Source organism: Drosophila willistoni (assembly GCF_018902025.1).
Source record: "Drosophila willistoni isolate 14030-0811.24 chromosome 2R unlocalized genomic scaffold, UCI_dwil_1.1 Seg200, whole genome shotgun sequence".
In the NCBI taxonomy this organism is placed as follows: Eukaryota; Metazoa; Arthropoda; class Insecta; order Diptera; family Drosophilidae; genus Drosophila; species Drosophila willistoni.
The window spans coordinates 5629223-5655587 of record NW_025814051.1 but is presented as its reverse complement, the minus strand read 5'-3'; the positions used below and the strand labels follow the sequence as shown (position 1 = coordinate 5655587).

The 26365-nt window shown below is 37.2% G+C and overlaps 2 protein-coding genes across 33 annotated transcripts; one reads left to right on the top strand and one right to left on the bottom strand.

Annotated features, from left to right (window-relative positions):
* Nucleotides 1–1416: 1416 nt before the first annotated feature.
* LOC6643712 (cytochrome b5-related protein) lies at nt 1417–3636 on the top strand. The gene is made up of 3 exons (XM_002066289.4): nt 1417–1886; nt 2656–3038; nt 3110–3636. Exons 1-3 carry the CDS (start codon nt 1473–1475, stop codon nt 3615–3617), a joined length of 1305 nt encoding a protein of 434 aa, XP_002066325.1. The 5' UTR covers nt 1417–1472; the 3' UTR covers nt 3618–3636.
* A 788-nt stretch (nt 3637–4424) lies between these two features.
* On the bottom strand, nt 4425–23953 carry LOC6643711 (myosin heavy chain, muscle). 32 transcript variants are annotated; one of them, XM_047011067.1, is made up of 18 exons: nt 23664–23952; nt 22968–23111; nt 21616–21996; nt 21474–21537; nt 21299–21397; nt 20989–21092; nt 17863–18270; nt 16803–16973; nt 15294–15883; nt 13131–13248; nt 11696–11959; nt 10009–10218; nt 8962–9848; nt 8325–8403; nt 6943–8118; nt 5967–6872; nt 5059–5211; nt 4425–4554 (listed from the first exon to the last, which is right to left on the bottom strand). In XM_047011067.1, the coding sequence occupies exons 1-17, from the start codon at nt 23865–23867 to the stop codon at nt 5161–5163; spliced, it is 5856 nt and encodes a 1951-aa protein (XP_046867023.1). In that variant the 5' UTR covers nt 23868–23952; the 3' UTR covers nt 4425–4554; nt 5059–5160. The 32 variants fall into 32 exon arrangements, with proteins under 32 accessions (XP_046867023.1, XP_046867024.1, XP_046867025.1 ...); XM_047011068.1 differs by lacking the exon at nt 13131–13248 and adding an exon at nt 12587–12704; XM_047011069.1 differs by lacking the exons at nt 8325–8403; nt 13131–13248; nt 20989–21092 and adding exons at nt 8752–8830; nt 14011–14128; nt 19172–19275.
* Between the last annotated feature and the right edge of the window lie 2412 nt (nt 23954–26365).

Sequence of the window (26365 nt, the reverse complement as noted above, 5' to 3'; positions counted from 1 at the left end):
ATGTCAATAGCAGTTCATGATCTTTAATCCTATGTAAAATACCTTAATTATACAGATTTTAAATAACTATACCGTTTTAAATTTTAGATCTTAAGCAACAAATTCACTTTGTTATAATATTAGATATTCGCAAAAGATATCTATATAACTCAAATTGAATAATCTTTTCTTTTATCAACTTATGGAATTATGTGGATCATGGACACAAAAATATGGCTTAGCTGAATAGATTTGGTAAGGCTAAAGAATTTATTTTTATGGTGAGGATTAAAAAGTGTTTTCAACTCAATTTGATTTGTTAGTAGGTAGTATTCGATTTATAAGCTGATTATTTACAAGGCTTCTTTATCAGCTAACTTTTTAACTTTTCTAAATTTTTGTTTTGTTTAGAAATGTGTGTAAAATTTTACTATTTTTAATGTGTAAATTCCCATATTCAACATATTTTTGAATTGTTAATAAGAGAGTTGATTTACAACAAACAAAAATTCGATACCTTAGGTTTATAAGAATAAAACTACTTAGTAAGTAATATTAGTTAAAAAAAATTGGAATTGCTTAAAAACGTTCAATAATTATAAAATTTAAATAATAAAACAGTTCGCTTCGATTTCTTAATAGAATCAAATAAAATTGAAACACCTTTTTTTAAAATATTTTAAACTATTTTAACTAAGAAAAATAAATGCAAAAATGCATCAAAGTGTACTATAAATTTAATAAACTTACAAAATTACTAAATGTTCTTTAAATTGATCTCATAGCAAATAAAATTGAACAAAATAAAACTCATTTAAATTTTTTCGTTTGTCATCATCCGACTGGTTTTTCTTAGGGCAAACAAGTTTTCAGCTCAATTAAGCGCCAAAACATGTATACATGCGTATACTCTATCTTTTTTTTTATTTACTAATGAAATACTTGTGTCTGCCGATTAATTATGCTTTGGGTGTTGGCATTATCTTTCAGCCAAAGAAAACGCCTCCAGCTCTACCTCTCTACATATATACAAAGTTTCATATCTGCCTCTGTTACTATTGACCCATTATCATGAAATTATCGCATCATGGGGTATATATTGAGTGTCTCGGTTGACTTAGTTACTGATTAAATGGCCAGAAGAACCCCAACATATTAAGGCGTACCCTCGGATCGGCCGACATGCTGCCTCCCTTGGCCACGTGCAAGAAATTCTAATCAATTTGAAAGATTTTTAGACGCAATATATTAAGTTGGCTCGACTCGACTTGACTCGGCTCGACTCGGCTGGGCTCGGCTGCTGGCATCAACCTTATCAAAATGGAAATGTTTTCAAATATTAATAATATAATCGATGATTTGTTTTTATTTTTATATAATATTTGCGTTTAAAATTCTTTAGCTAGTTGCGTTTGCCATTCAGTTTGTTTTTGAAGCCGGTGGCCGTTGGTTGTGTGTTGTGTTGAGTATAAGGAAACGAAATCGTAAGGATAATGGTAATTGAGGATTGGAAACAAAGTGGCATTGCCACCAAATTCCCTACCTATCGCAATTCTCCTCTGGTGACAGTTCATAGCTGGCAGAAGGGTAAGCGGCAGGACGATGAGGCTGAAGGACTTTGGCGTATCTATGATGGCATCTATGATTTCACTGAATTCATTAACAAACATCCTGGCGGTCCTTTTTGGATAAAAGAAACACAAGGTACCGACATCACCGAAGCCTTTGAGGCACATCATTTGACCACAGCACCAGAGAAAATGATAGCCAAATATAAGGTACGAGATGCGGCCAAACCAAGGATCTATACATTGACCCTGCATGAGGATGGCTTCTATAAGACGCTCAAGAAGCGAGTGAGCGAGAAGCTGAAGACTGTCGATAAGTCACCGAAGCGTAAAAGTGATGTGAGTCCAAAATGTAGAGAAAAGATAATGGAATTTTCCACAAATTATAGTATTTATTTGGCAAAAACATTTTTGTGCTTTTAATTGTGTTTGCTTTGCTAGAACTCATAATTTTTTATTAATGACCTAACAATTATATGTAACTCCTTGAGAAAAGTTTAAATTTAGAATTGATAACTAAAATCGAAATATGTGAAAGTAAATTTGGTGGCCTAAGAATTTTTTGAAATTTTTTCTGTAAAATTATACAGCATATTTTACGGATCATTTTAAAAGTAGCAGACTTGATAAAATTATAAATGAACTAATATTTAAATTAGTTAGTTAAATATTTTCCTTTCTTTCTGACAAGAGCGTAGCCAGGATTAAAATTATGGGGGCATCCAAGGTATAATTTAAATTTTTTTAAAAATTGATTGAAGTTAATTTTTGAAAAATGAATTAATTGAAAACTCAAATTTAATTTCAATTTTTTGGTATCTTGATTTGAGACCTAAAAACTTAAATTGAAATCGGGTTTAAACTTCAAATAGTTCAAGCAGTTTTGTCATCAAAGAATCTAAAAAAATGTCTTGTTGGACTAGCTTCGCTGTTGTTTTAAGAAAATTTAAAAATTTCGTAAATGAATTTTTTCATCGGTGTATAAATACTGCTAATTACATTAGTATTTTGGAGGACTCAAATTTTATACGATGATCTGATTTACGATTTACTGATAAGCATGTGTAATTTCAAATTTCTGTAATTTTGAAATATTCTTTTACCCCAGCTCATCCATTTTGGTATCCTGCTATCCACTTATCTATTTGCCATAGCCAGTGCGAAATATGATAGCTTGTTGGCTTTGGTTCTGGCTGGTGTAGCTCTATGTTGGACTGTGATTGTATCCCATAATTATTTCCATCGTCGGGATAATTGGCAAATGTATACTTTTAATTTGGGTCTGATGAACTTTTGCTCGTGGCGGATATCCCATGCAATGTCGCATCATATCTATCCCAATTCGTATTTCGACTTGGAGTTATCGATGTTTGAGCCTCTGCTCTGTTGGATACCAAACACCCATATCAAGAGTAAGGCTATGCGTTATGTATCTTGGGTGACAGAACCATTGGCCTATGCAGTGGCCTTCTTCATACAAATGGGCACACGGTAAGCGCTAGATAATCAGAATGATTTTACGAACTAAGTGTATATTAATTAGATTCATCTGTCAATTGCAGCATTTTCTATTCAGTGCGCCACACAAACATTATGTATTGGCATGATCTGTTGCCCCTTACATTACCCCTGGCCATGCTGGTGGGAACGGGTGGTACAGCTCCCGTGCTTTTGTGTATACGCCAATGGCTGGCGATGACGTCGATAGCTAGTTTTGCTTTCTGCGTTATCGGTTTGAATGCGGCCCATCATGACCCGGAAATCTATCATGAAGGTGATACGAATCGTGAGGATCGCGACTGGGGTCTATTCCAGGTGGACACCATTATCGATCGTGGCGATTTGAAATGGTCACAGTTTTTGGTTTTAACCCATTTCGGTGATCATATATTGCATCATTTGTTCCCAACCCTGGATCATGGTCTATTGCCGGCTCTGTACCCGATTTTGTATGAGACCCTTGATCAATTTAAGGCCAAATTGAGGGAATGCAATCACATTGAACACATGATAGGTCAACATAAGCAATTGTTACGTACTGAACCCAATACCAGGGCCCCAGGCAAATAAAAAGTAATCTTCAATAATATATATATTTTTTTTTTAAATTGATTTACATTTATTTTGTTCCTTTTTTGTATACTTTTTGTTGTAGTTGTTGATCGTTTGTGTTGTTGTTGTTTTGTTTTTTCGAAAAAAATAAAAACAAAAAGATTTAGTAGATGTTTCGTTTTGTTTTTAAACATAAGAACCTGTGTTTTATACATATAATATAGATTTTACCTAGTTTTGCTTTTGTTTTGTGTATGGCAACATTATTAACTGATGGATGATCAACTCCAAACGAATGAACGAAACCCGAACGAACTTTCTATGATTATTATTATTTTCATTGGTTGGTTTAACGGGGCCTCTTTTTGATGATGTTGTTTTTGTTGTTGTTGTTGAATGCATTTATGGTTTTCTTTTTGGTTTTTGGATTTTTTTTCTTTTGTTTTTTTTTTGTATAAAAAATATAAATACAAATACCCGGGTAACGCTGGAGTTAAGATCCAAAGTGAATATTTCTATTGCCCTAGGGACAGAAAAGTTACTTATGCTCCATTTAACCTTTTGTCTTCAGTTTTTTCGATATGATCTCCACGATCTATGGTTAGATCATTGCCATTTTAAGTGCATTTTGTTGCCTCCCGTCTTCTTGAACGATGTTGTGATTCTTTTTTGTTTTCTCGATATTTTCATATATATGTATATTTGTTATATAGTTTTATTTTTCCTTTTCTTCTTTGTTGTTGTTGTTTTTTTTTTGTAGTTGTTGTTTTAAAAATTAAGAAATTAAATTAAAATCATAAACATAAGCATTATGAAATATCAATATTTAAATTAAAAAATTGTTTAAAATAAAAAATTGTTGAAATGGCATTTAGAATTCGTTTTCAGGAGCAAGGTCGAATCTGGGTGGGAAAGCCAAACCGTCGAATTGTGGCCTAACGGACGTCGCACGGGGCTATATAAATAAAGAGAGAATAAGATAAGAAATGTTATTAATATTATTTAATAAATTTAAATAAATTAAATTACATGCTGTGGATTATCTAACGCCTTATGAAATAAAACATTTTCTAGACGTCTGCTTACAAAAAGAGGGGGGAATAAAACATATCAACTAAGAACGACACAAATTGAGCATTGTCTTGAGCTCTTTGCAAAAAAAAACAACAGGGTATAAACGGAAAAGAACGTACATTACTTAACGAGTACGAGTAAAGGGGGAAAAAACGACGAGTACCGGAAATGAACGAGAGTAGACGAAACGTTACATGTAAATGAAGTAGCGAGTCGAGAGAGATAGCGAGAACGAGCATGAGAATTGACTATGATCTTTGATTTGTGACTGTACTTTTTTTTCAGTTTGATGTGTGCTTTTGGAGGAAAATGGCAAATATTCGAACAAACGACAAGAACAACTAGTACAACAAAAGTACAGTCTCGTACCAATATATCCACTTACAAATGTTTCAAAAGATTTCTAGATGAGTTATACTTTGGTATTCTTTAAATTTTTTGTTTCTTTCTTTTTTTGGCATTTATCTTTGTTTTAACTGTTAAATTCTTACTCCAGCTCCAGCAGCGCGCCTTTGCGGCCACCCTTTGACGCTGTCGGCTGTAGTATATATAGTAGGATATGATATGTTTGGTTTCATATAGCGAAAGTATATAATATATAATGGTTGATTTTGGTAGAGAAGGCAAAGCTTTTTTTTTGCAAAAATGAACGCATTTTTGGTACCAGGTATCGATGATATTCCATTTGTTTCGATTTCGTAGTATATTATATATATACTTTATCATCCTGTTATTTTTTTTTTTTTTTTTTGTATGTGTTTCTTTTCCCATTTCAGTTTTCTAGATGTGTGTTTTTTTTTTCGAATGTCGTTTGATGGTTCTATGTATATTATTATTTTATATTATATTATTATGATAGTATAATAATTCTTATAAGCTATAATTCTCTTTGCATGTTTTGTTCTCTCATTATTCAAAAATGTTTTTTTTTTGTTTTTTTTTTGGTTTTAATTTTTTGATTTGAAAATTGATTGATTCATTTAAATCTGTTTTTTTTGATCGATTTCGATATATTGTAGAGGTGAGAAGTGGCGCAGGCGCAATATGAAAGGGAAAAATAATATATATATATATTTTTATATATGAACTGATTCAGTTTTTATCGGATTGGTGTAAGCAAAATGATTGCTTAAAGCATTCGTGTTCGAATTCGGGATTGGAATCGAATTGGGGGGATAAAAAATCAGAATAAAAGAAAAGAAGAAAACCTTTCGGTATCCAAGCACAAATATAATTTTTCTTTTTCCCTGATTTTTAAATTGTATAGTTGGTATTTTAGGGAATGGAACTTACCGCTGGGCTGGCACCACGTCCAACCGAACCGGCACGTCCCTTGGCACGGAATTTGCTAATTGCCTGCTCAGCCAGATCGGCACGCTCCTCGGCTTCCTCGAGCTCCTGCTGGGCCTTGCGGAATTTGGCCAAGTTGAGGGCAGCGATTTCCTCGGCTTCCTCAATCTGCCTCTTGTATGTCTTGATCTTCTGTTGCAGTTTGTCGACCAGATCTTGCATGCGCTCGTGGTTCTTGCGGTCCTCCTCAGACTGGAAGCTCAATTCCTTGACGCGACGCTCGGACTTGCGCAGGTTCTTCTGGGCATCAGCATGACGGCGCTGCTCACCGTCCAATTCGTTCTCCAATTCGCGGACGCGTTGCTCCAACTTCTGAATGGCCTTCTTGCCACCCTTAAGGGCGTTGGCCTCAGCCTCATCCAGACGGACTTGCAATTCCTTGATTTGCTGTTCCAGGGCCTTTCTCAATTTCTCCTGGGTCTGGGCATGATCCTGCTCGGCACGGAGTTCATCAGCCAGGCGGGCGGCATCAACCATAGCCTTCTTGGCCTTCTCTTCGGAGTTCTTGGCTTCGTTCAGGAGCTCATCCAAGTCGGAGTGGAGGGTCTGGAGCTCAGACTCCAATTTCCTCTTGGCAGCAGAGATGGAAGCGTTCTGGGCAGAAACTTCGTTCAACTGCTCGTGGGCATCGGCCAATTCCTGTTCGGCTTGGCGACGGCCACGGTCGGCCTGCTCCAACAGAGTGCGGGACTCCTCGAGTTCGTTCTGCAGAGCATTGGCACGACGCTCAGAGATGCCCAACTGTTCACGGGCATCATCGCGGGCACGCTGTTCTTCCTCCAGAGCGGTCTGGATATCCTTCAACTGCTGTTGGTAGCGCTTGATGTTCTTCTGGGCCTCGGCGTTAGCCTATAATGTAAATTGGATAATGATGTAAGAAACCGTTTCAAGATGTAGTTATTCAGATGATTTCGCTTACCTTGTTGGCATGATCCAGAGCAATCTCCAATTCGTTGATGTCGGCTTCCAACTTCTTCTTCATGCGCAGGGCCTCAGCCTTGCCCTTGGCTTCGGCTTCGAGGGAGGCCTGCATGGAGTCGAGAGCGCGCTGGTGGTTCTTGCGGGTGTTCTCGAATTCCTCTTCCTTCTCCTGGATACGGCGATCGATTTCCTGGCGGACTTGGGACAATTCCAATTGAGCGCGCAGAACCTTGTTCTCCTCCTGCTCAAGAGCGGCCTCAGCCTCTTCCAAAGCAGCCTGGAGTTCATCCTTTTCGGCTTCAAGACGCTTGCGAGCCTTCTCGATTTCGTGGATGTTGCGGCCACCCTCACCGATCTGGTCAAGCAGATCCTTGACTTCATCAGCCAAGTTCTTGTTCTCACGACGCACAGCCTCAAGCTGCTCCTGTCCCTCCTCATAGGCACCCTTGAGACGGAACAATTCAGTGGAGTAGTTGCGGCACTCCTTCTGGGAAGCATCCAATTCAGCGGCCAAATCATCGACCTTGAGTTTCCATTCGCCAATGATCTTGTCGAATGCCTTCTGCTTCTTCTCGGCGGCGTTGGCAATGGCGTTGGCACGGTCCACTTCCAATTGCAGATCCTCCACTTCAGTGGACAGACGCTGCTTGGTCTTCTCCAGACCAATGCACTTCTGGTTGAGGGACTCAATGGTCTCTTCAGCCTCAGCCAAACGGGCCTGCAACTTCCTCTTGGCTTCCTCCAACTCCTCGGAACGGGCAACACCGTCCGATTCGTACTTGCTACGCCAGACCTGGGCTTCGGCGTTGGCCTTGCTCAATTGACGCTGCAAATCAGCCTTACCCTCAGCCTCCTCCTCAACCTGTTCGCGCAGGTTGTCGAGGTCGTGCTCCAAGTTGCGGAACTTGCCCAACAAAGTGGCGCGCTCGCGAGATTCCTCATCAGCCAGACGCTTGGTATCTTCCAACTGGGTGGTCAGGGAGATCTTGATCTTGGACAACTGCGAAACCTGGGATTCGGCTTCCTCCAGCTGGCGCAACAGATCGGAGTTCTCAATGGACAACTTCTTCTTGCTGGCATCGAAGTCGTTCAGAGTGCGGTTGGTCTCATCCAATTTGGATTGGACTTCGTTGAGGGTGTGCTGCAACTGCTTGGCAATCTTTTCTTGGGCAGCCTAGACAAATAAGGAGAACAGCAAAATATTAGATCACCTCACACGAATATATATCGAAAAACAGTGATTTTTGTGGTGTAAGAACTTTGTACATATGTGTGTGTAAGGTTAGTAACTTAGGGAAGCGAGGATATTTTTTACACGACAGCTTTAATAATTTACAGCAGCATCTCTAAGGATAAATCATAGTAAACATCTGATAGTACCTTCTCGTTGGTAATGTGGTCAACACCGGCACGCAGTTCGTTCAATTGGCCGTAGTACTCGTTCTTCTCCTTCTCAGCCCTGAGATTAAAACATAGAGAGAGTGTGTATATGGTGGTTAGAGGTGGGTTACACTTTTTGGGTGTGGGGAAAAACATAAGAAAGACAGCGAGAGAGCGAGAAGCGAGCAGCGGTAGATGAGACGTTCCTAGACGAGAGACACCTTTCCTATATGTTGTTGCTTTTTTTTTGTTTTTTTTTTTTTAAGGTTAGACGTAGTACAAGTACAAGTTAAACATGCGTACGTTTTGTATAAAGTTCAGTGTAGTTTTTTTGGTGTTGTTGGTGTATATGTGTGGTGCATATGCCCGCTGAACTCGCTTAGAGATTTCAATCCCACAGCGACGGGACATATGACCGACATATTACCTTATCGCGACCCAATTGATCGCAAGCAGTGCGAGTCTGATTCAACTCGTTGTGGCAAGTCTGACGATCATGTTCAGCCCTATATATAGAAATAAATACAAGCATTTTGGCATAATTAACCCATGTCTCTCGTTAATACCATTTCCTGGCAACCTGTGAAAAAAGCTAGCGAAATTCAGCCAAGATATCCAACCCGCCCGTTCTACTTACTTAGCCTTCAGCTTGTTGAGCTGATCAACTTGCTCGGCCATCTCAGCGACAGCATCGTTGTGCTTCTTGCGCAGGTTGGCGAGGGTAGACTCATGCTGGATGTTGGCTTCCTCAAGATCACGACGCAATTTGCTGAGCTCAGCCTCACGCTTCTTGTTGAGCTCAATCTGGGCAGAGGTGGCACCGCCAGCCTCTTCCAGACGCTCGCCCAATTCCTCCAATTCGCGGGCCAAATCGGCACGCTGTTTCTCGGCCTTGGCGCGAGCTTGACGCTCAGCCTCAACCTCTTCCTCGAGCTCTTCGATGCGGGCTTGCAGTTCCTTGATCTGGCGCTGGTGCTTGCCAACAACAACTTGCTCATCCTCGAGCTTGGCAGTGATGGAAGACAATTCCTTGTCCTTGCGTTGGATGGTCTGTTCCAACTCCTTCTTGTTGCGCTCAAGATCAGCGACAGCCTCCTGAGTCAACTTAAGGTCACCCTCAACCTTGCGCTTGGACTTCTCAACATCACCGCGCACCTTCTTCTCACGCTCCAGAGAGTCCTCGAGTTCATCGAGGGTCTGTTCGAGCTTGGCCTTAACCTTGTTCAAGTGGTTAATCTTGTCCTCAGCGGACTGGAGTTCCTCACCAGTCTTCTGGTTGGTCTCACCCTGCATCTTCTTCTCCTTGTTCAACTTGTTGATGAGCTCATCCTGGTGGGCGATCTCGTCGTTCAAGTTGCGGATCTGGTGATCCTTGGTGGCCTTGTCTTGCTCGGCCTTCTGGATGTTCAATTCCAGATCTTCGATATCCTTCTTCAAGCCAGAGATCTCCTGGTCGGCCTTCTTCTTCTGTTGGAACAGTTGGTTGCGGGCATCTTCCTCCTGAGTCAGGCGCTCTTGGATGTCCTATAGAGTGGCAAGAGTCGAAAAACGAAACGGAAGAAAAGATGATTAATTTTTCGGGCTAATCTAATTATAGCCAAATGCGCAAATAGCACAAAAATAGCAACCGAGAGCAATTGTTATGCCTGATTGCAATCTATTTCAATTTGCGGCGAATACTTACGCGCAGCTGGTTCTCGAGGTCGTTCTTCTGGGCGGTCAACTTAGCGTTGCGCTCCTGGAAGTCCTGCAACTGACCCTTCTCGCCGGACAGGGAGTCCAACAGGGCGGTCTTCTCAGCCAACAATTTGGCATTGAGAGCCTCCAACTCCTTGCGTACTTTCACTTCAGCGGCATGCAATTCCTCAGCCTTCTTTGCCTTCTCCTCCAGACGCTGTAAGTCATTTGAATTGTTGGTGGGATTAGAAAATGCAGATTTTGTGTCATCGACACTAGGTTCAACTGATTGCTGAGCTGGCAATGGAGCGTCGGCAACATCAGCAGCAGGTGCATTAGATTCACTAGCAGCAACTTCCGCAGAAGATGCTGGATCTACTGCTGCTGCTGGTGCTGCTGTCGGTTCTTCCGTAGCACTAGGTGTGGTTGCTTCACTAGACTTTTTCGTTTTTTTCGATTTCTTTTCATCGGCCATTTTATTAATTGAATTTTATATTAATTGATTATTAACAACGTTCCTTAATTAACACTAGTTATCAAAAGGTACACTGAATATGTTTTTCTTGAATTTGTTTGGTTCGTTGTTAATTCGTTTGGGTCCGCACCGCGACTGGAACTGTGTGTGGCTATTGCACTGAATATTTGCCCAATAAAATTAGCAACGCCCCACATAATGCCCAAAAACGAACACATACACACGCACAAGCAAATTCACTCACTCATATTTATTCATCGAATTTGAATTTGTGAATATTTTTTCTGGGCAGCTGCGGCGTTGTGTGGCATGTGTAATTGCCTCTTCTTCGGATAGTTTTTTTTTTTTTGCGGGCCTTCGGAATGGCAGCAGGTGTAGTATAACCATCTCAACAAATTCCCCCCGCCCTTTCGTTCCCATCCAATGGTTAAGCTACCCAATGGCGCCCGATGACTGCTTTCGTTTTTTTATTATTTAATTAGCAAGCTAATTGGCAAACTAATTGTGCCCATCTCCCCTTCCATCCTCTTAGGTCGATTCTTCTAGCTCGTTGGTGTATTTTCATTTTTTTCAAAAATAGCGCGTGAAGCCTGGCAAGTTATATGATAGATGTGGCATGTAGCATGTAGCCATGGTAGGAGAGGCACAACATATGCAAAATGTTTCCAGTGAATTGTAAATATTTCCACTCGATTCTAAATCGAGTAAACAGCCATACCGAAATAAGAAACAAGGTGCTAGATTATGACAGCATCTATTTTTGGATAAACATATATCGCAATTGATTCGATACAAATTTAAATTCGAAAATCATTTTCGTAATGAGTGAATGAGTGGGTGAGTGAGTGAGCGAGTGAGTGAGAGGCAGCTGGTGTGTAATCTCTTTGCTAAGTTATGGGCCTAGTCATATACAATATGCGTGGGTTGCATTTAGCTTCGCTTTCAGGGTGTGTCCATGTCAATGTTGAGGTATTATGTTTTGCGCTTAATTAAGGCGCAAGAATTTTTTGGCCATTTTGCATAAAACGAAATGCAGCTGCCCGAAATTCATCCAATTAAATGATTTTTATTTTTTCCCCCATGATTGCTAACCACAAGTGCTAAGTGCCTCAAGCAAGTTCAGTATGAAACAATAGTCGACCATAAATAAATACAAAGATGACCTAGCTGATCATCTTTGAATTTTTGGTTCTCTTGTCATTTATGTATATATACTCACGGCAATTTCATCCTCAATACGGCTGACGTTGAGCAAAGGCTTGACCTTCTGCCACAGTTTGTACCATGGCCAGGTACGCAGTTGCAAGTATTTGCGCAAGTTGCGTTGCACAACCTTGAGGGCAACACGCTGTTCTTGCAGCTTCTTGAAGCCCTTGCGGGACAAGTAACCACGAGCCCAGGCTTGCATCCAGGACATAATCTTGCCCAAACGCTCATCACGGAACTCCTCCATCTGACCCAGGACACCGGCACGGAAGAACACCTATTTATTTTACAAGTTGTGTTTAAGGGTTTTTTTTTTTGAGGGGAAGGGATAAAAAAAACAATAGGTTAGATTTCTGGTAAATTGGCTAAAAGATTCGTTTTGCGTGCACTAAGCGATTTTTTTTTCTTTTTGCTTAAGCATTTCTTCAAAAACACTTTTCGACAGGTTGAACTGGGATAGATAGAGTAGGATGGATACATACAGGTAACAGAGAATACAAAAACATTAAACAAAGTGAAAACATTACACAAAAAACAAGACAAAAGAATTATATCTAGTAATAGTAGTAAATATGAGATAATTTTTATATGTGGGATTAAGACATTCAGATGCAACATATAAGCCTTAAAAACTAGCCAAGTAAGCAAAAGTGATATTTCATCTCCAACAAGGCTTAACCGAAATTTCTTTTTTAACCAAAATCTTTGACTAAAAAGCTTTGTACTAAAAGCTATTAATATCAGGATTTGTGTTAACAAGAGATTTGTATTGGTTAAGACCTCTTCAAGAGAAAGGCCATAAGCAACATCAAGTGTAGGTGAGCGAAATGTGAGGTGTAAAATTCGTGTGTGTGTGTGTGAATGTGTGCACGGTGTGTGTAAAGTATATTGTCTCTCCATATACCTTTGTGTTACCCAAACGGTATTGATCTTCGGGCAAATCAATAAACTTAATGATTATATCAGTGGCCTTTTTGTCTTTGTCAACGCCCTGCAATTGCTTGGGGCACATGATTTTGTAGCTGTATATGGTATAAGGGTTTAATGTAGGTTAGTTAGATAAATTTTCGTTTTGTTGTTTTCATTTTCAGTTTTTGGTATGGGTTAGTATATAGTAGAGTTACGTCTAAGTAAGTTACTACTACATTTTATTATATTTAATCAATAGATACCAATTCAATAGGGTGTTTTTTTTTTATTTGAGGTGGGTGCTTGAGGGGTTTACTACTTTTTTGTAAAGTGTTTTCATTTGTGACCACTCTAAGTCTTTTTGCTTAGGTTGTGGTTTGTGGGGAGTGGGTTGCTGGAGTGGGGTTTGTGGCTTGCATATGTGTGTGCTTGTAGGAGTTTTATGTCTGGACATCTGTATTTTAGAGCCATAAACGACGAAGTGTGTGTTTTTTGAAGTATATTTATATAGTATAGTATAGTATGGTTTATTCGTGCACCTTTGTGTTACCCAAACGGTATTGATCATCGTTCAATTCGGTCGATTCGATAAGGATCTTCGTGCATTTCTTGGGATCATCAAGACCCTTGATACCCTTGGGGTTCAGGATTTGGTAGCTACATGTTGTTTGTTGTTGTAGTTGTTGTAGTACGAGTTGAACATATAGGATGTAGGATGTTTAATAATGATAAACTACAGTTTTATCGACAAAAAAAAGGTTTTGTGCTCTTGTTCCATTTTTTTTTTCTCCGTATTAGTATACTCTAACTTATTCATCTAGGGTTATTTACATATTCATGTGATCTAACAAATAATTCGAACTACTTCCATTCTTAAAAAAAATATAATAATTGAAAAACCCATGCTCCAAATAGGCTGGATTGGGTGTAGGGGTAGGTGTATGTTTTTATGTATATGTATATATGTATGTGTGTGTGTATAGTATATATCGTGGCTTGGGAAGGGCTAAGGGTTTTTGGGATTTTTTCATTTCCAAAATCAAATAACATTTCGATAAAAAGCGCCCCTATGCTAAGGTTTTATTTCTGATTTGTTAACCAAAGGGGCGCCTAGGAAAACTGAGAAAACTCGTAAAGCCTTTCAGCTAGGCTAGTGTCATATACGAGTGGAAAAGATCAAGATCGAGTGATAAAGAAATATATATTTTTGTTGTATGTATTTGTTGAGTTGTAATTCTGTATAACTGAATGCCAGTTTGTGTGGTATTCGTCAAGTGTAATTTTTATATTTGTTGGGAGATAGATATAGAGAAAGAGAGAGAGATCAAAAACTACTTTTGGTTTTGGGTACGCAAAATGCATGAAATTGGATAAAGAAAAAAAAACTTCAGTTCATAATTGGAATATATCAATATGTGCCTTTGTGTGTCCAATACGATACATATCGGGATCCAATGAGGTGGATTCCAATAGAATACTGCCACATTTCTTAGGATCATCAACGCCAGTAATGCCGGCTGGATTGAGAATCTGATAGCTGTAAGGTTTGATTTCATATTTAAAATATATATTATTTATGTTTTCCACTCGAAACAAAGTGTTTTCCTGTATGCAGATACATAGATTGTGTATATGTGTTCGTGTGATCGTTTGTGTGTGTGTGGGCTCACAAGTGCTTACGTCGTTTTCGGCGTTTTATCCAGCACCGGAACAAGAAGTACAAAATAATTGTTTGATTATTGACTACACAAAGTGAGAATACAAAAAAAAAAAATTGAATTTTTTGAGAGCCATCCTCTCTTCTGTTTTTGAGTAAAAGTGTAAATTTCGAATTCGAAATAGCCAAATTTATAAGCATAGAAATAATAATCTATTTGCCTTGGTATGACCCAGACGATAAAGATCGTCATTCAGCTCGGTGGATTCAATCAAAACCTTCGAGGCTTTCTTGGGATCATCAAGATCCTTAATGCCGCGTGGGTTCAAAATTTGGTACCTGTACAAAAAATTTCACATACATACATATAAAAACAAATTCGTTGATACATATACATATATAGAAAGAGATAAATAGATATACATATATATAGACAAGGACTCGCATTTTTTTGGGGGGGGCAATCGGGGTGGTTTGGTGGTTTTACAGAAGGGCAGAGGGTGGTACACTAAGTGATACAATTGGAATATCTTATGGAGCATTCGCTTAACGAACTCAAAACTAAATCTTGGGAACTTTTTTTTTTGTTTGGTTTTGGAATTTTTGCGTGCCTTAGTGTGACCAATGCGATACATATCGGGTTCCAGTCCAACAGCTTCTAAACATTTGGCGGCCGCATTCTTGAACACCTTTTCAGCGGCCATAATAGCCGGGGCCAAAATCATGTAACTAGGAGTAGTTAATTATTATGTAAGTAAGCATATTAAATATAGAGATCGAAAAGGAAAACCCTCTAAGTGTGTATATACAGTCTTTCTGTGCTAAACTTAAAAAAAAAAAAGAAAAAAAAGTTTTTCTATAACTAAACTAAACTGTAGAACACAGAGAAAACAGAACAGTTCAATGAGTAAGAATTTCGACTAATTTCAAAATTTTGCAGCTATGTTTTCTTTATGCTTCTTATACTATGTATGTATATTGTATATATTGTATATAGAATGTTAAGAGATGTAAAAGATATAGACTATATATCTAAAATACTTACCGCATCTTGAAATCGGGGTAGACCATTCTGTTGGGGAAACCTTTACGGCAAATACGGATACCTTCAAGCACACCGTTACATGTCAGCTGGTGCATAACCAAGTGAGCATCAACAAGACCAGGCTGCTTCATTTCGTTGGGAATGATGCAACGGACGAAGTGAGGCTGTGTGGAACGCAGAGTGGTCATCAAGCTGTTCAACTGCTCCTTGTAGGCCGATGAGACAGTAGCGAAGCCACCGCCCTTCTTGCCACGACCGCCCTTAGCCTGTTCACCGCCACCAGACTGACCAGCATGATCAGCAAAGATTTCGATAAGCAGCTTGTTCTGCGACTTCTTGAACTGATCGACAACAGTGTCGTTCAAAGGATCCTTGTTCTTCTCCAACCAACCGGTGATGTTATAGGCGACAACACCAGCATAATGGCCAATGGCAAAGTGGGCAGCCTGCTGGCCGGGCTTTGGAGGCTTGGGCTTCTGGAATGGAGCTGATTTACCCAAATGGGTGTTGGTCAGCTTCTCCGAGAAGGTCTGATCGGTGGCCTTGGGGAACATAGACTCTTCTTCCAGGATGGACAAGATACCCATAGGCTATATGATTCAAACAAATAGAGAATATAAAACATATATAAAGTTAGCTTTCATTTTGCTCAACATTTACAAAATTCACATTTAAGTAACAAGCTGGCATATTAGATACATTTATAATAACTAGACAAAAGCCACAAAACGCTGAATAGTATGTCTAAAAACTAGAAAAAAATTTGTTTTTATTCATTATTAATTTTAGTACATAAAACTTACCCATCAGTTAGTTGGCATTAGCTAATATTTTTCTGGCGTTCTTACATAACTAGGTTAAAAATTTTGTTATTATTATTATTATTGAGATTATTATGATTATTATTATGATTATTTTATTTTGGGTGCATTTTAGTGCATATAAAGTAAAGATTTTTCATTTTTTTTTTTTTTGTTTTTTCTTCCGATTGTTTTTGTTTTGTTGTTGCAATTGTGTATTATCATGTTGGTCAGTTGGCTATCTGTTTTTGTTGAAGATATTTATACCTTTTCGATCAAATCAATACACAATTGCAGATCCATGCCAAAATCAATGAAGGTCCATTCGATGCCCTCACGTTGATATTCTTCTTGTTCCAAAACGAACATATGATGATTGAAGAATTGTTGCAGTTTTTCGTTAGTGAAATTGATGCATAATTGTTCGAAACCGTTGTACTAGATTCGTAAGAACAATATAAACATGTATATAGTAAGATATAGGCGGGTTTGGTTAATTGGATGGATTCTTTTTTTTTTTTTTTTGGATGGGTTAGTTACATTTTTATTTTTGGGTGGGTCAACACTCTTCCGCATGACTGCAACAATAATAAATATCTGGGGTCATCAGTTCTAGATGATTTAACCAGGTGATACAATTAAGTATAAGAACGAAAGGCATATATAAAATAGAAGAAGTAACAGCTTCATGTTGCTCTCGACGACGAACCTTTTCAATCAAATCGATACAGGCCAACAAGTCCATACCGAAATCAATGAAGGCCCAATCAATGCCTTCACGCTTGTATTCTTCTTGCTCCAAAACGAACATGTGATGGTTGAAGAATTGTTGCAACTTCTCGTTGGTGAAGTTAATACACAGTTGCTCGAAACCGTTGTACTATATTTGGTATATTTGGTGGTGTGGAGGGAATAATAGGATTTTGGTTTAAGGTTGATTTCGTACAAGTGACATTCAGTGCATTATTGTTATATTGACCTAAATTTGTTTACCTGTGATTTTCACTGTTCATTGAAACCCACCCTCGAGGTTTGAGAATTTGCATGACAAGGACAAACATAAAACAGGAAGATAGAAATATACATATTTCTGATCTGGTGCACAATAATTGACAATTGGATTGACATGGAAATTTTTTTTCGAAAACAATTGGGACCATTGGGTGAATGCTCTTCACAAACCTTTTCAATCAAATCGATACAGGCCAACAAATCCATACCGAAATCAATGAAGGCCCAATCGATACCTTCACGTTTGTATTCTTCTTGCTCCAAAACGAACATGGTATGGTTAAAGAACTGTTGCAATTTCTCATTGGTGAAATTAATACACAATTGTTCGAAGCCATTGTACTAAATATCAATTAAAGATAAAACACATATTTACTTTTAAAATTCAAATGAATTGAAAACCCCTGACAAAACTAACTGAGAGAGATAGAAAGACCATATGTTAGTGTTGTTGTTTTTTCATTGGGTGTGTGCCACTGTGGAATATGCTCCACTCAGATGTGAATAAAGTTGGATAATGCCAATTGAAATTGTAAAAAATTGTTTCCAAATTTTTCAATAAATTTTTTTCCGTATAGGACAACTATTTCGCTTATCAAAGCCAATTCGTTTCTTTTCTGGATCTTACCCATATCTAAATGAGCTACATTCCCAGTGTTTTAATGCTAGCCAAATCGATAAGTATCACCCGTATAGGGAGAATTTTAACGATTTGAGTAGCAAACGCACAAGTTCCCAAATGCTTGTGCCATACTCACATCGAAGATTTCAAAACCAGCAATATCCAGCACACCAATGAAATGCTGACGCTTCTGCTGAGTATCCAGAGTCTCGTTACACTTCTTGACCAGCCATTTGAAGAGACGATCGAACACACCCTTGCAGAGGGCACCGATCGAGTTGGTGACCTGTTGGACGTTACGACCCTGGGTGACGAACTCGTTACCGACCTTGATGCGGGGCTTCAACAAGTTCTTGTACAACTCAGCGGTATCGCAACCGAACAATTTCGATACACGACCACCCTCCTCTTCACCATCCTGTTCAGCCTGCTCCTCGCGACCACGTTGCTTGAACTTCATGCCACCCATGTGCATGACAGCGGCGGTGATTCTGTACACATCCTCCTTCTCTTGCTTGGTGAAGCCCAAGATGTCGAAGGCTTGCTATAATTTTTTTCGAATAGATTAAAAATATAATATATTAATTTTATGAATTTTGATCAAATCGTTTCTCATTACGGTTATTGGCATTTTTTTAAGCTGTTTATTAAATTAAAGTTTTAATCTTTTTTTGATCATGCAAACATGCAGAGATTAGTTAGACCTAAAAGAAAAACTACAGGATTTTCTATTCGGATATTACCAAATACAGGTGGCTTAAGTATTCCGGAATCAATAGATAGCTTGGTGATATGGATTGCCGGTTCTATATATATTAATATATATATTTGGCCTTATATACTAAAACAAGACTCTTAGACTATGGAAGAGAAAGGTTGTTTTTGGTGGTTTAGGGATTTTGTGGGGAAATGGAGTTTTCGTGCTGAACCTAACACAAAAAAGGCACTCAGAGTCTGTTGAGAGGCCTGTTTAAGAACAGTCTATACAGTATTTTATACATACGTATTTATCTCTAAAAAGGGTGGGAGCATAAAGAAGGACTATCATATGAATTTGTACGCTTATCAGCGGTTTAACGCTTTTTTTTCGTTACAAATTATCACAAATATCTTCTTTTTGTTTTTTGTTTGGTGGTCAAGGGGTCTAAAATTTAGAGGCATACACATTCCAAGGCAAACATAAAATTGAATTGATCGTCGTATATATTTTTGGTTTTTTAGATGCAAGGATTTCCGTCATTCCTCATTCGTAGCATTCCAAGTAACACACAGAGAGAAGGTGAAAGAAAACTATATAAAAACACACACAAATGTTTTGTCGGTTTTTGGTTTTGGTTTTTGTCAGACCAAAATCATCATCTTCAGTGTGTGTGTTGGTTGTTTTTTTTTTGTTTTGGTTTTTTTGGTTTTTTTGGTTTTTTTTTTTGTATGGTTGCGGCACTTACATCTGCAAGCTGGAATTCCTCACCATCATCCATGTTGGGTACAGTAACTTTACCCTGGGATACGTTATAGTAGTCGTAAATGTTATCAGAGAGGAAGCACATGTCTACATTGAAGTCGGAGAGAAGGTTGTGAAACAAAACAACAAAACGAGAGAAAGACTCTATGACTAAGTGGGGAGTGTGTCTGTGTGTGGCAGGACAGGAGAAAGTATATTGAAGTGTGCTGTTGTTGTGTGTGCCGTGTGTTTTGTGTGTCTGTGTGTGTGTGCAAAATCTTAAGATTGTGTTTAACCAGGAGCGGGCTTAACCTTTGAGTTAACTACAATTGAAACCCGGTGTCAAATTAAGCGAAAATGTTGAAAATCAAATGTAAGCTGAGGTCAAACCACCTGCTCCCAGCCAGGAATAGTGCAAAGGAGTTATATTGCAAGATATAAAAAGAGACTTAGATAGAGAGAGTGAGAGAGATAGAGAGAGAGAGAGATAGATAATTCCGGAATAACATTTGGAAAAGTTATCAAATATATATACAAAAAGATGTTTTGTGAAGAGCTACAACAAGATACATAGAGAGAAAGAGAGAGTGAGAGTAAGAAATATTTATAGAAAATATATTACAATAGTTTTTTTTTTCAACTTTAACAACTTTTACGGGGGTTTTTTTTTCATGTCGGGAAATCAATCAGTCGCTTGCTCTCATCACTTACATCAGTTAATTCAAATTCTTCACCATCGTTGACACCGGGTATCCTTGTCTTACCCTGACATATGCCAGGATAATCACCAATATGTTGCGTTAGAAATACCATCTCTATTGATGGATTAATCGTTAAAGTTTCTATTTACTCAAAGTTGTGTATGTATATATATGTATGTGTATGTATTCTATGTGTTGTGACCCTAATGACTAACAACTAACTAACATCTATAGTTTCTCAACTAAAACTAATCAATATATGGTTGTTAAGGTTTAAGAATTAAGTGTTTAGTGTTATGAAATTTTGCATTTTGCTTAAAGGCATTAGGCTTTAGTTTGGGACGACATGAAAGGACACACAACATAAAGTTTTTTATTTTCGTTTTGGGCAAAGGTTTTTGTTTTTGATTTCGAAAATTGGTATTGAATTATAAAATTTTGAAGTTATACTTTTGCCCAATAGACAAAGATCAAAGCATTGATTGAGTTGAGTTAAAACATTGAATTATGTTTGGATTTCTATCTTTTTACAATAGGTAGTTAGGCATGTTAAGTAACCATGTTCTGTATGGCCTTACATCCACTAGGACCCATTCTTCAGCATCGTTAACACTAGGTATAGTCGTTTTGCCTTGCGATACAATACGATAATCGTAAATGTTGTTCGATAAAAGACAATAATCTATATCACAACATTTGCCGATTCCGTAGAAGTTGTGCGTGTGTGTGTTTTTTTTATTTTTTGCATATGTATATGATGTTTGGGAAGATATTTTTGGCATATATGGAAAAAGGTAAAAGGAAGTTTTGTGGTTATAATAAATGTTTTTTCATCAAGATGGATATGGTATAAGATATGGAATGGATTAGTTAAATATTTATGTAATGATTATTAAAAGGAATTGATAGATAGGTAAAAGCCTTCTACGTAAACCAAACCATCCGTTCTTTGGGATGTTTGTTCATAGGGTTTGGGATAATCATAGAGCTAAGCATAATATTGAATTCGGTGTGTTTTGTTTTTTTGGCCTACGAATTACTTAGCAAGAGTTAATAAATAAAAAAAACTTTTTGTTTTGGCTTTTGGGTTATTAGATAGAGAGAGTTTTGGGACAATTACATCTGTGAGGGAGAATTCCTCAGCATCATCGATACTGGGCACAGTAACCTTGCCCTGGGATACAATGTGGTAATCGTAGATGTTATCGGTCAACAGACAAATGTCTACATGGATATAGTAAGATAATATATAGAATTTGTATCAAGATTAAGTGTTTGTGGTTGTGTGTGAATGTTGTTGGTTTGAAATATAAATTGAACCTAAACACATTATCCTAAGAAAAAACAATATAGTATTGATTCGATTTTTGGATGGATATATGTATGTGTTGTTTTTGTGAATATGTGGTTTTTGTATGATTTTTGTATACCTTTCACACCGGCCACGGAGCCAGACATGATCTGGTAGAAAATGTGGTAAGAACGCTCCAGAGATTGCTGAGAGATGACACGAGCCTTCTCCAACAGATCTGTAAGAGAGAGACAAGAAGGAAAATCATTAGAGTTTCTATTCGCCTTTCCAAGTTGATTTTAAGTAAAACTTACAAGTCTCAATATCAGCACCAGCCAGTTTACCAGTGGGACCGAAGTGAATACGGATGAATTTACCCTATATTTGAGAGTAAGAGAGAATTTCATTTAATTTATATGATTTGATGATTTGGTATTTGTTTTTTTAAGTACTTACGAAACGGGAAGAGTTATCGTTACGCACGGTCTTAGCGTTACCGAAAGCCTCAAGCACAGGGTTAGTTTGCACAACCTGATCTTCCAGGGAACCCTTGTTCTTCTGTGACTCATCCTTCTTGGTCGATGCACCAACGGTGGCGAAGTAAGCAATTACCTTCTTGGTGTTCTCAGTCTTACCGGCACCAGACTCACCGGTAATCAACATAGATTGATTAACGTGATTGGTCAACATGTCCACGTAGGCACCATCAGAGATGGCGAAAATATGGGGTGGCACTTCATTACGGCGCTTGCCACGGTACATCTTAGCGCAACGGTTGGTATACACAGGGTAGCGCTTGTAAGGATTGATGGCAACGCAGAAAAGACCTGAGTAGGTCTACGTTGTCAATGTATGAAAAGTATGATAAAACAAATATATATTAATAAAATGGAATTTTTCAATATTTTTATCGGTTAGATTGATTTGGAAAAGGGATTAGTCAAAATTTATGTTGGGTTTTTCATTTTACTCTTGAACGTATATGGGCAACTTTTGAGAGAACATTGTCATTCAGTAGGTAACAATGCTGCTGCTCTAAAGTCCTGTTTTTTAAGAGTAAATTTCCAAACCCATCTAGATAGGAAGATAGATAGAGGATAAAACGTATGTTTTTAGTAACCAGTCTGTTGGGTCTACCAGTTTTTTTGTGGTTTTTTTGCTTTCTACTAACAACTACATTTTGGGGAATAAAAACAGTGTGTGGGTACATGATGATATTTGTAGGATTTGTTCAGCTCAATTTCCATTTTTGGTGGCTTTTCGAGTGTTTTTTTGTGTGTTGTGTGTATTGGTGGGTGGGTGTATTGGTGTGTTGGTGTGTGTGGTTGTGTGTAGTGTATTGAACCACTTAATCATATATATTTTTGACTCCAGCGTAAAGTTCATCTTGACTGGGACGACAAAAATTCGGTTTTGATTCGTTTTATTTAGTAAAAGCTAAATTATTAATGCAAATTCTACAAATGATATTAGCTTAAGTGGTTAGTGAAAAAATGAAAAGATATAGTAATTTTTCATCTATCACATCTTTTCTTTCAGCAATATGAGGTAATGTATGATCTTTGATTTTCCATGAGAGTTTTCTAAAAATTTTGATATTAGTTTACTATTTGAAAAAAAAAAGTTGCATTAGTTTCAACTGAAGCTGAGAAAACTTTAATTTTTTTTCTTTTCTTTGGTTCATAATTTCAATTTTGTGTTGTTTTGGTGTATGATATTAAACAAAAGCTGAGGAATTTCGTTTTTTGGGATGATATGTAACATAGAACGCGTATATAGATTGTCATACCGGTATGACAATTACTTACATAGATGAGCTTGTTGTAGTATCTCTGTCTCAAGTTATGGAGCACAGAGGCATCGTTAAGGTATGTCAAGTTAGACATATCCTCGGCTTTTTCGTATTTTGGAGGGTTCACTTGCTGGAGCTGATCTTTCTTGAAGTCTCTTGTCTATTTATTACAGTCACACCCACATTTTCAACCCATAATTTTAACAATCGTTTTTCGGTCATAACCCCATCAACCCAATTTAGTGTTAGGAGTAAAAAGAGAAAGAGAAGAGAACGCGACCCCGCGAAAAAAAAGAAAAATTAGTGATATTCTAGTAAATATAAACTTACATAGATAAGCTTAGCATAATAACGTTGACGCAAATTGTGCAGGACACAGGGTGTGTTCAAGACAGTCATGTCGGCCATATCTTCAATTTTTTCGAATTTTGGTGGATTCACTTTTTCCACCTTCTCGGATTTGAAATCTTTTACCTATATATGGCAGGTAGGATGAGGTAGGCATGTAGGATTTGTATGTGATATATCATAATGAGTTTGAACATTTGTACAAAGATTTTCATTCATATTTGTAGTACCAAATATAAGAAAAAATGTTTGTACAAAAACTTTCAATTTCTTCATTATGATTTACAAAATTGTTTTCATTGCGTATTTCATTTTTTTTTCCTTTTGTTTTGTTTTGTTTTGTTTTGGTACTTTATATCATTACCTCTCCACCAGGCAAGCCAACGGAGACGATATCACCCTTGGTGGCCTTGATTTCACCAAGGAGATAACCCTCCTTCTCATCGGGCACCCAGCAGTTCTTCTTCGAGTCATAGGGTTTCGATTGATCGATACGTCTTTGTTCCAAAGACACGAACAAGTAAGGGGTGGGATCTTCATCCTCCTGACTTGCGATTGGCTTCGGCATCTTGATTAAATTTCGCTTTTAAACTTAAAAACTCGAGAAATGTGTGTAAATATTTGGGACTTTTAAAATTTTCCTATCAATCGCGTCGTGAGCCCAAAACTTCCCTGTAAAATAAAATAAAAAAGTTCAAATTAAAAATTTAGTCAAGTTATGGTTTTGTTTATTTTGGGTATATTTTTTTCTTCTTCAAAATTTTTATGCTTATGACCCATTTTTGGCAGCAGACATATGGCACACACATATATATATATCTAGTCTATATTTATGTAGATAAATGTGTGGGTGTTTGTGTGTGTGTTTCTTTCCAAATATGAACATATTTTCCCATTGATTTTCGAGAAATGCCGTAACCGGATATTTAGGATATAATTTTCTTTATTTTTTTTACACCTTTTAGCAGTTAATTAGGCCTTTGTATTGTTGTTGTAAACAGACAACAAGTGTATGTAGGAATGTGTGTGTGTGCGACTGTGTGGGTTGTCGCCTAAATATAGATCCCTGATCCCATATATATATATATTTCAATACGTATATAGAGAGAGAGAGACAGAGAGAGAGATCGCATGTGAGTTAGCTAGAAAATTGCGTATATACGTATGTGTCGGCCTATGTGGGGCGTTGCTATTATTACGTAATTTCATTTTTCTGCCTATATTTCGAAACAAATTTTAATTTTTTTCTCTTTTGATTACATAAGGTCGAACCGGTTTAACCGTTCAACCGATTCAATCATTTTCTGTCATATTTCATTCACATTTTTATTAACTTTTCATCACTCACTTTAGCAGCACAAAAAAATTATGCATAAATATTGATTCGAAAAATTGTTCTAAAACACTTCAATTGCTCTACACGTTGTGAAACGACGCGAACTTTTCAAGCGAATGCGTTATTTTAGAAATGATTCTCGATTCCCGAAACTAATTTCGAAACGTTCGTCTGTATATATGTATGTACAAATATTTATATATATATGTGTATCGGTATTTTGATGAGCTTTTTGGCTGCTTTTCTCGTCTTTCGTTCGAACGTGGCCAACTACCGCATGCCTTGAGTCTTTCATTTTGGCATACATAGATACTTAGATATATGTATATATATATATATATATATCGCTTACTCTTTCTAATGTCTGTGGTTATTTTTAAAAACATCTACATATATATACGAAATGCTTCAATTTATTGGTCTCTGTCTCTCTTTCAGTTTGCATATCTCTGCCACAGGTATGGATGGTATTTTGTGTATGAAATCATCTAGTAAATTCGAAATTTGGCTATTACAGCATTATTTTTTTTGTTGCTTTTCGATATCGAACTTTTTGCATATAGGATGAAGTAATATATAAAGCCATCTCTTTCTATTTGTTATAAATAGTTAAGGTTATATATATACACATATATATCTATGATATTTATATATATATTTAGGTGTATTAAGTAAAATTCTTTTAAAATATCATGAAATATCATTCAAAATTTTACTTTAACTTGCGAATTTTTAACTTCATGTTGATATTGATACGGAATATGATATGACCAAGGTATATCATGTTGTAAAAGTGAAGTTGATAGTATTAAAAAAATGCTTTTGAAGTGTAAAAACACTTGACTTTAAGGATAAATAAATCTATGCTGAATTTTTAAAAAATTTCCTAATGATAATTTTATTTTTGGGGTAACACGCTTGTGTCCTTTAAAATAAATTTTCATTAAAGAAGTTTCTAAAATTATTTTTCAGACTTCTCCAATTATTATTCACTCATTAAAATGGCTTTAAATATTACTCAATGACTTTGATCGCATTTACTATACTTCTCGATTAAGTATCTGTTCTTAAAGAGTAAACTATTGATTGATATATATATTCATATTCAAGTCAAGTCCTTGGATTTGGTTGCTTTGAAGTTTTCGTCATGGTTACACAAGATCTCATTGTATTCGATATCGGTCTTTCTAAGATTTTTTAAAAGTTTTAACGATATAATCCAGTTAAAAGATGCAGTTTTTAGTTGTTAATCCAGCGTAATCCAGGTCACTGTTCATATGGGTCAAAATCTGGGAATATCAGATTAGATCCTTTGGTTTTCAAAACACACACATTTACACTTTTCAAGTTTTTCTTGCTCTGTTTGTAAGTTTTTCTTGAGGATTTTTTTTTTTTGGTATTTTTGTTCAATTTGATTTCACAAAAAGGTCAAAATTTGGTTCATTGTGAATCTGTCTCTTTTACACTATATAGATATTGATATATATATGTATGTATATATCTGCTGATATTATGCCATATGCTGTTGAATCTGCTGCTGCCGATTTTGATTTTTCAACTTTTTTTGTCTTAAAAACTCGAACACATCAAAGGTGTTGCACTTACGCGCTCGAAAGCCGTTCTGAACCGTGCAACCGGTAAACTTGCCTTTTATACGAGGCAATTTGATACCCCCCAAAAATCGGGGGAAGCTTTCGATTCGGCATTTTCCCTGTGAGTGTGTTAGTGTA